The sequence below is a fragment of the Rhinoderma darwinii genome, chromosome 2 (assembly GCF_050947455.1).
Source record: "Rhinoderma darwinii isolate aRhiDar2 chromosome 2, aRhiDar2.hap1, whole genome shotgun sequence".
NCBI classification, from domain to species: domain Eukaryota; kingdom Metazoa; phylum Chordata; class Amphibia; order Anura; family Rhinodermatidae; genus Rhinoderma; species Rhinoderma darwinii.
The window spans coordinates 206,687,917-206,697,653 of NC_134688.1; the positions used below are offsets into that span (position 1 = coordinate 206,687,917).

The following is a 9,737-nucleotide window of genomic DNA, read 5'->3' on the forward strand; positions in this document are numbered from 1 at the left end:
AACATTTTTGTTCTGTTATTTCTTTGAAAAATGTCCAGATAGTCTTAATTTAATTTGCAGTGATGTTCAGTGAAGGTGTTAATGATTATATTCCTGGTAGTGAAGTGAAAGGGTTAATTCCCAGTGAAGTGGTAAACTACCTGTTCTTGCTCTGCTATCTGTGGCTGTAGACTGATCAGACACACAGATATTGCATCATCAGCTATCAGCCAATTAGAGAGCAGCTCAGAAAAACATAAAGGATCTGTGATTGGCTGACTGGGGGGATGCAGTTTCTGTGTAATCTTTGAGAGACCCATAGAGAGAGTGTGAGCTGGGGGAGGGGATGAGTGAAGCATTATACTTGTTTTAAAAACCCCTGTGAACAGAGTGGGCCCCCTCCCCCTCTGGGCCCATATGCAGCTTTATAGACTGCACAGGCTGTGTCCATCCCTAATCAAATATGTTATACCATGACGCACCCCCTGTTATTTTAATTCCATCACCGTGTATACGTATAAATAATTGATTACCATTCATGAAAAGGGTCTATATATAGGGATGTCATATTAAGGCCCTGTTCACACAGTGCAGGTTTTTTTTTTTGCACACATTTTTTATTCCAAAACCAGTGGTTGTTCCAGGAGAGCAGAGCTATAAGGCCTTCCTTTATATATTTCTTCTGTTTAGGTTCCATTCCTGGTTTTGGCTTGGAAAAACAAAATCTGCAGCTAATTTGCATTGTATGAACAAGGCCTAAGGATTCATCTGAATACATTTCATAGCCCTCACATACCCCTTCCCCATTAAATGAAATTAAGACAAAATATAGGTGCCTACGAATAATGGAAACGGAAAATCCTTGCTACCAGTCGTAGCGTTAGGCATGAAGTAGGCCACATGATTTAAAATGAATCTAGCCAAGCGTGAGAATGTATCTTGCCATGTCACCCACTGCTACCATCCATTTAAAAGACCACGCCTGGTCTAGCAGATGTTGACTGGCACTTTATCTAGTAGGCCTAGAGATTCATAGTATTGATAACAATGTTTTAACAATCTATACTGTGTCGTATTAACGCATCATTTTGGTAACGTCCGATTCCTTACACGGGTAAGTTACCGCTGTAAACGTATCATCTTTAAGGTAGCGTTGTGTTATTTGCCTTTTTTGTACAGCGTATATGAGGACAGGAAGCAGATTTCCTGTCTAACTCTTTTACCACAGGTCTGCGTGCAGTATTGCATTTATTAACCTATTTGCTGCTGGAGGAATTTGCAAAGTAAAAGATAAATTGAAGTTTCCAAAAACCAACATGTGGGATCCATCAGTGATCCTAACCAGATACAAGAGGTCTTGAGCAACCTCTAACAGAACCTCATAAACAGCAAATATTTTATGAGCAGAAAGAAACAAGAAGTTCAATGGCCACTTCTTCTTTCTGCTAAACAGGCGTTTAACACAAAATACATTTATCCCCCAACACCTCGGTTCACTGCAGTCCTATACAAAGTCAGTATGTTGCACATACAGTGCCCCCTGAATCTGCTCGCATCTTGGCCTGCAGTGATTAAAAATGAAACAGCATGGCCTCAAAGTACAAAGCAGCTGTGCATTGTTCCTTTAAGAACACATTGTATCAAACAATATAATGTATTTTTCAGCCTGACTACACTGCTTAGCTTTCAAGATGGCTTTTTTTTTTTATAAACCTTTCAGAATGCACAATAAGCATTAGGTTGTGACGTCTTATTAATATAATGTAAAGGAATAGGGAGAAAGGCAAGGGCAACCAAGAGTTACAGATGGATGACATCACTCCTCATTTGCATAGAGGAGATGATATAAAAGCAGGCACAGCCTCTCCTCTCACACTCAAGGCTGCATCTGTGAGGATCTTTTCTACGTGTGTGCTTTGTGTTGCTGGTAAGTGCACATTTGTATTGGTTTCTTTTGTTGTTTTTTTTTTATTACATTAGGCTTAATGTTAAAGGAGAAGATCATGCATAACCTATATCGGAGAGCCCGGTATTTGATCTTGGTGATTTGGTTGAGGTTTATACTTCCTTTTGTCCTTGTACAGAAGGAAGCATTCCTGGATTTGCATGTCAATTTCCATCTCCCCGTTATCTTTCTACATTTTGCCAGCAGGGCTGCACTTAAATCAGATTCATCCAGTACAATGTTTCTAAATTGTCAGATTGTCGCTTTAGGTTTACTCCTTTATGTTGGTATTGTTACTATAAAGGGTTAAAATCAGTAGGCGTCCTAAACTGATGCATTGGAATAACACCGTTGGAATAGAGTGCTGCTATGTGGCTGCACTGCTGAACGGGAGTGGGGGCTGATCAAGAATAGGGCGGTGGTTGAGGCTCCTTGAGTTAGCTGCAGCCCTTTGTAAGAAGGGAAGAATGCGTGACTTCATCTGCCAGCCAGGGATTGCTGCCCACCACGCTTGTTCTGCCCTCATTAACATACGAGCTGGCGTGCGTCCAGATTATTGATAGAATTATGATGTTTAATCAGAAAAGATGATGCGTCACTAAATTTGTTTGTACGTCTTATGTGATTATTTGTAACCAAACTAAATCTAGACCTCCTAAGTCATTAAGTATTTTTTTTTTTTTCTTAAAATGGCTCAAATCTGATGCTATTAGAATGTGAGGGGCATGAGGGCGTGGCAGCCACTGTAAAATCTAGTGACACTTTTGGCATTGCAGGCATGGTGGCGCTCTAACATTCATTCTTTTCTCTCCTTTGTGCAGATCATCCTACAAAATGTCTGACAAACCAGATATGGCTGAGATTGAGAAGTTTGATAAGGCCAAGCTGAAAAAGACAGAAACACAAGAGAAAAATCCACTTCCTTCTAAAGAAAGTGAGTTGTTTTTGTTTGTTTTTTGTTTTTTAGTTTTTGCTTTAGTTTTACTTGTTGTAAACGACTGATCTAAATATCTATATAATAAATACTAATGTTTTTGTTTTAACTTTCAGCAATTGAGCAAGAGAAACAATCGACTGAATCCTAATGAACCCCATCACCCCACTATGCACTGTACATTCCACAAGCATTGCCTTCTTATTTTTCTTCTTTTAGCTGTTTAACTTTGTAAGAAATAACGAAATACAAAGAGGTTGGAAAAACGTTTACTGTGCTGCCCCGTTTCACAATGACAGAAAAGTTAATAAAGAACTACTGAACACTGAATGAAGGCGCTGCCTTTTCCGTCTGCCTGTCTGGCTGGCTTTGGTTTTGGTAGCATGAGCGACCTTGCACGATGAAAGGAGAATCTGAGTGGAACTACAGATATCCAGTAATATGTGGTGATAAGTTGAATGGAAAGCTGCACCAAGGTCCGGCGAGCTGTAAAATGCGGTCAAATCGAGTGCCATTTTATTTGTTCAAAATGATTTGAATTATTGGAATGCACAATTTTTTTCAATATGCAAATAAAAAGTATAAAATATTTTCTGATTCGTGTAATTTTTATATCTTGGGCAAGTCACTATGCCGGAGGAAGAGCAAGGGTAAAATAAAGGGTTGTCGGTTGACCGAGGTGATCTTACAAAGATTTTCATGAAGCCTAATTTATTCTTTTGTGCGGCACTGACCACGAACACAATGACGGTACTGCTTTTATTTAATGTTAACTCTTTACTTAAGATGCTCCTTCAGTCAGTAGTATGGGCTCTTAGCTGGGTGTGGTTTGCATTAACTCTTGCATGAGAAACTGCTCTTAATCTGTAGTTTGCAACATTTTTATTGAAATTAATTTCTTTAGCGTTTTATTCTAAACTTCATTTAGTTTGTAACTTAAAGTGTTAATTGCACATAGTGATTTTAACACCAGGGCATCTAAATTGGATTTATTTTTGTAAAAAATTTCCTTCGGGTGCTTTCACACGTGCTGAATAGCAGTCCTTTCCCGTGCAGCCAATTACCGCCTAACAAATCATACAGTCTCAGGCAAACTACCACGGTTTTTGGCTGCGCAGCTTCTACAGGCAAAACAAGTCAAAAGCATTTGTTTTACCTGTAGAAGCTGTGCGATTTAAAAAAAAAACAAAAAAAAACTTCATGCAAAAACATGGTGCTATTTGGCATGTGGGAAAGTACCCTAATGGAAGTGTAGCAGCCCTAAATCTATCAGGTTACTACGCAGTTTTTGAATTTTTAGCACATTTAATAAATTGGAGCCTGGTGAAACTTTTTAAGTTTCAAAGATTGTAAAATTGACTGTCTGCACGTAATGTTTCCCTTGTCACGTGAAAGTTATTGTTCTGAGAAGAGTAGGGAGGGCCTGGGGAGCAGAGGAGGATATGCACGCATAACAAAGTGGAGTGGCTAGAATGTTAACTCTTGGCTTGCCAAGCTGTAATTGGCTGAATTGTATTTGTTAAATTTTTTTTTTCATTGACTAAAGTTACAAAAATACACACATATTCATAGATTTTAGTGTATTTGGAATTGCACAGAACAGATGGTTTCAGAAAAGGTTAAATGGTGTATGAATGTGCAGTCAGTAGTGACACAACTTTGTGGTAATCTGATCTTGCCTCATAGCTGCTCAATTATACCATGAGTAATCTCTGTAGTCTGTAGTTGGAGGCTTGGTCCGCCAGCAGTAGATGTACAAAGATAAAAGCTGCTATTATCAAAATGACACATTTACTGCAAATTACCCTGAATGGCCGAGGCGGGGAAGGCTTGCTTGAACTCTGCCCTTCAGGTGCAATATGCAGCAGATGTTTCATTTACCCTTAGGGCTTGACAAAGTTGCAAACTAGTTGATGAATTTACTGTGTTTTAGGGTCTGTCTAGTCTATCTTGCCAGCCTTCTGCTTTAAAATCCATGAAGTTGGGCTCACTAATACAGTTCTGGATGTCATTGGCATAGTTGTCACAATGTCCTTTCCTTCTCGGTGAGCAAATTGAATTTGTACATTTTAGGAATACTTGGAGTTAAAATAACCACTTCTTTTTCAAGCACCGCCTACTTGGGCTGTTACCATGGAGATCAGGCTGTTTTTACTGTCCTGGCCAATTAATGTTTAGAGTTTTTGGACAAATGATGGGAACGGAATTCTAAAGTTGAAACACTATGCAGCTTGGATGAGGGAAGTTGTTTATACAGTCTTGGCCTTATAAGAAATGCGCAACTGCACTAGAAAAATTTTGATTTGTAAAACTTATTTAATTTTTATCTATAAATAGAGGATTAAACAGGGCAGAGTCTTAGTAGGCAGCCTGCAGTTGTAAGATGTGTCCAGAAAGGTGTAGACTATACATTTGGTATACACTCTCCCTTATGACCTGGCATATTTGACATCAATATTTTTTGCCAAAAGAATGATGCACGTCCTTAATCTGATGCATTTTACTACTTAGCCGCACCACTTTTCCTAGATGTTCTTAACAAAACTGTAGAATGAGATGTAAAAGTGTCTAAAGCATAGAACAAACTTGATGCAGGGTGAATATGCCAGTTCTTTACTCCATCTGAGCCCGAGTTCTGACCCAGTATTTCATGGTTGTAATTATTTTGCTTAATTTTTCTGGTACGCACGCTCATATGGTATAATTAATTAAATCAAATATCTGGTCTTTTTTTTTTTTGACCCACCATTAACCCCCAAAACATAATTTTGGCTGGTGGAAAACCTAAAGTTGTCAACCTATTTAGAAAAGTTTTTTTAAGCTTTAAATACATAAGGATATATCAAGTGATTGGAGAGGGGCCAGATTTTTCTGAGGCACAGAAGACTTCCTGACTAGTAATACCACTGAATGACACCCAGGAAGGTTTTGTTCACATATATCAGTTGTCTGGCCAGTTGTTTTAAGCCTGACCTAGTCGGTCAGAAAAACGCTGCATAGGATGGCAAATCTACTCCCGTAGGAAATCTGATCAGTTCTGGCATCAGTTTCTCTTGGCATTTATGATTCCAGCGCTGGTGTTTGTTTTCCCTGAACCCCATGTTCCAGCAATATGGCCCACTGTTGTGTTGTCTCCCTATGTGTTAATTTGCTGTAATTATCCAATGGGGTGGAGCTATGTTCCCTGCCTCTGGTGCTTACCCATCAGCGTGAGGCAGCTTGAGGGTAGTTCACACCCTGTTGGCTAACGACAGCAAATTATTATTAAGGAAGCCAATGCAACAGTGGGCCATATCTCTGGAACATGGGGTCCAGGGAAAATAAAGTGCTGGAATCAGGGAGACACCACTATTTAGGTCCGTTAACCAGTTCAACTTATATGACCCAGTGACTGGTCTTCTTTAAAAATATGAAAATATTTTTTGCATCTCTTGTATCGAAACTGCTGAAGAGAAAAATAATATTGAGTATGAAAGTTGCGTTCTTGCCTATAGCAACCAGACTTCCTGTTTCCCTTTTTCCAGTGCAGTATAGAACAAGGCCATTATTTCTGTTCAGGTGAGGCCCACTGACTTGTGAAATAGAAAATATTTTTATTTAATTTTGCTTATGATTTGTAGTTTATTCTACTTACAAATCAAATCAGATCCAGGGTCTACCTATCAATAATTTGTCTGTTTCAAGGGTGTATGCACACGGTAACATTTTTGCCGCAATTTGCTGTAACCCACACTGCAATAGCGCATGCCTTTTTACTGTGATTTGCTGTGTTTTTTGCAGTTGGCACGGAGAAATGAATGACGCATTGGTCCATGTTCACACATCGTGATTTGTTGCAAGATTTGATGTAGATTTTTGGATCAAAGTCAGAAGTGGATCCAAGAGGCAGGAGAAGTCCTTGCTTTATATTTTACATTCCCTTTGAAACCACTTCTGGCTTTAGCTCAAAAGCTGCAACAAAATAGCATTGAGTGAATATAGTCTTACATCGTTCCAACTGAAATCAATAGGTTGTCCATGTATCGCACAGATGTGCTGAGCCCTCTAGAGCAAAAAATGCTTTTTGTAGCTGCTCGCCATTCCAAGCGAATGGATGAGGGGCCTAAACATGGGGGCGTTAGCGCCATACAGTCCCCCCTGTAGATAACGCCATACAGCCTCCCCTGTAGGGTACGCCATACAGCCTCCCCTGTAGGGTACGCCATACAGCCTCCCCTGTAGGGTACGCCATACAGTCTCCCCTGTAGGTAACGCCATACAGCCTCCCCTGTAGGGTACGCCATACAGCCTCCCCTGTAGGGTACGCCATACAGCCTCCCCTGTAGGTAACGCCATACAGCCCCCCCCCTGTAGGTAACGCCATACAGCCCCCCCCCTGTAGGTAACGCCATACAGCCCCCCCTGTAGGTAACGCCATACAGCCCCCCTGTAGGTAACGCCATACAGCCCCCCCTGTAGGTAACGCCATACAGCCCTTCCTGTAGGTAACGCCATACAGCCCTCCCTGTAGGTAACGCCATACAGCCCTCCCTGTAGGTAACGCCATACAGCCCCCCCCCTGTAGGTGACGCCATACAGTCCCCCTCTGTAGATGACGCCATACAGGGGGGCTATATGGCGTTACCTACAGGGGGGGCTGTATGGCGTTACCTACGGGGGGGCTGTATGGCGTTACCTACAGGGGGGGCTGTATGGCGTTACCTACGGGGGGATGTATGGCGTCATCTACAGAGGGGGACGTATGGCGTTATCTACAGAGGGGGACTGTATGGCGTTATCTACAGAGGGGGACTGTATGGCGTTATCTACAGAGGGGGACTGTATGGCGTTATCTACAGAGGGGGACTGTATGGCGTTATCTACAGAGGGGGACTGTATGGCGTTATCTACAGAGGGGGACTGTATGGCGTTACCTACAGGGGGGGGCTGTATGTCGCTATCTACAGGGGGTGCTGTAAAAAAGGCACTATCTACAAGGGGGGGTTGTGTGACACCCAGGGGAGGGGGGGCCCCAGTCAAAAGTTTGCTATGGGGCCCAGTCTTTCCTAGTTACGCCCCTGGGGCTGTGTGACACCACCTAGAAGGGGCTGTGTCGCTACCTAGAAGGGGCTGTGTCGCCAGGGCCGCCATCAGGGGGGTATTAGGGGTACTCCTGTAGGGGGCCCGGCCAAACTTAATTGAAAGGGGCCCGGCAACTGCCGCGACTTGCCTTTGGTAGAAAAAACCAGGCCCCTGCAATGGAGCCTGTTCTTTTCACCAAAACAATGCCGTGAGCTGCGGGCCCCCCTCTCGTGAAACACCGCCGTGAGCTGCGGGCCCCCCTCTCATCACCGCCGCGAAACACTGCCCGCTTGCGCGCGTACGAGCGCGCGCGCGACTGTGCGCGAAAGACCGCAAGCGCCGCCGAGAGGGAGGCGGTGCGCCCGCAACACAAGATCTAGGGGGAAGGACAGCCACACAGGGACAGCGGCGCACAGTCTACTTACCTGTTGGCCCGCCTCCGACTCGTCCTCCTCGTCCTCCTCCGACTCCGCCTCCCCATCCGACTCCGCCTCCTCCTCCTTCTCCAGAGCGTAGCTGCGTAAGGAGAGGGGGAGGAGTCTAGTTGTTGCGCGGCGGCAGGAGTTCGACGATCCCCGCCATTTTCTGGAGCCTGGAGGTGAAGGACTGGACGTCTGGACCGAAGACATCGCCTGAAGAGGACTGGAGTGGGAGCAGCTCTTCTGACAAGGTGAGTAAAGTGTCTCAAAGTGCTGTTTATGTATGGCCCTGTTCACACAGAGTATTTTGCAGGCCGAAAAAATCTGCCTCAAAATTCCTTAAAGAATTTTGAGGCAGATTTTGACCTGCCCGCACTATCTTGCCGTGTTTTTTGCTGCGTTTTTTGCCTGCGATTGATGACAGCAGACAAAAAAACGCAGCGAAAAATGCATTTTCTGCCTCCCATTGATTTTGATGGGAGGTCAGAGGCGGAACCGCGGCAAGAAAGGACGTGCTGCTTTTTCTTTTTTCCGCGACTGGCTCCCATTGATTTCAGATTAAATCAATGGGAGGCAGTTTTGGAAGTTTTTTGGTGCTAATTCTGACGCAGTGTCCGAGTCAATATCAAGGCCCAAAAACTCTGTGAACTGGGCCTTATTGTTAGGGCTTATTCAGACGAGCGTGTAATACGTCCGTGCAACGTGCGTGATTTTCACGCGCCTCGCACGGACCTATGTTACTCTATGGGGCCGTGCAGACTGTCAGTGATTTTCACGCGCCTCGCACGGACCTATGTTACTCTATGGGGCCGTGCGGACTGTCAGTGATTTTCACGCAGCGTGTGTCCGCTGCGTAAAACTCACGACATGTACGATATTTGTGCATTGTTCGCGCATCACGCACGCATTGAAGTCAATGGGTGCGTGAAAATCACGCCCAGCACTTCCGCAGCCGTATAAACTATGAATGAAAACAGAAAAGCACCACGTGCTACAAACATACAAACAGAGTGTCATAATGATGGCGGCTGCGTGAAAATCACATAGCCGCGCATCATACGCTGCTGACACACGGAGCTATTATGGACATTTTGCATGCGCAAAACGCCACGTTTTTGCGCATGCAAAAAGCACACGCTTGTGTAAATCCGGCCTTAGGGTAGGAACACACTAGGCATGAACACTGCGGATTTTATGCAACACATTTTATTGTGGAAAATCCGCAGCGTATTACAGTCGCAGCAGAGTGGATGAGATTTGAACAAATCTCCTCCACACGCTGCAAAAAAAATGGACCTGCAGTGTGGCTTTTTAAGCCGCAGCATGTCAATTTATTCTGTGGAATCGCTGCTCCTCTGCGGAAATGCTGCGGTTCTGCCGCAAAAATCACACATGAGAA

At 43.6% G+C, this 9,737-nt stretch overlaps 1 protein-coding gene across 1 annotated transcript; it reads left to right on the top strand.

Moving 5' to 3' along the window:
• The first annotated feature begins 1,799 nt into the window (after window positions 1-1,799).
• Window positions 1,800-3,447, top strand: TMSB4X (thymosin beta 4 X-linked). Its single transcript, XM_075850359.1, has 3 exons — window positions 1,800-1,906; window positions 2,746-2,858; window positions 2,975-3,447. The coding sequence occupies exons 2-3, from the start codon at window positions 2,759-2,761 to the stop codon at window positions 3,007-3,009; spliced, it is 135 nt and encodes a 44-aa protein (XP_075706474.1). The 5' UTR covers window positions 1,800-1,906; window positions 2,746-2,758; the 3' UTR covers window positions 3,010-3,447.
• Window positions 3,448-9,737: the final 6,290 nt, after the last annotated feature.

What these genes read in the sequence shown, in the direction of transcription:
- TMSB4X (XM_075850359.1), top strand. Translation starts at nt 2,759, where the DNA reads ATGTCTGACAAACCAGATATGGCTGAGATTGAGAAGTTTGATAAGGCC. An exon ending in TCCACTTCCTTCTAAAGAAA is followed by an intron (nt 2,859 to 2,974) that starts GTGAGTTGTTTT and finishes TTTAACTTTCAG; the next exon opens with CAATTGAGCAAGAGAAACAA.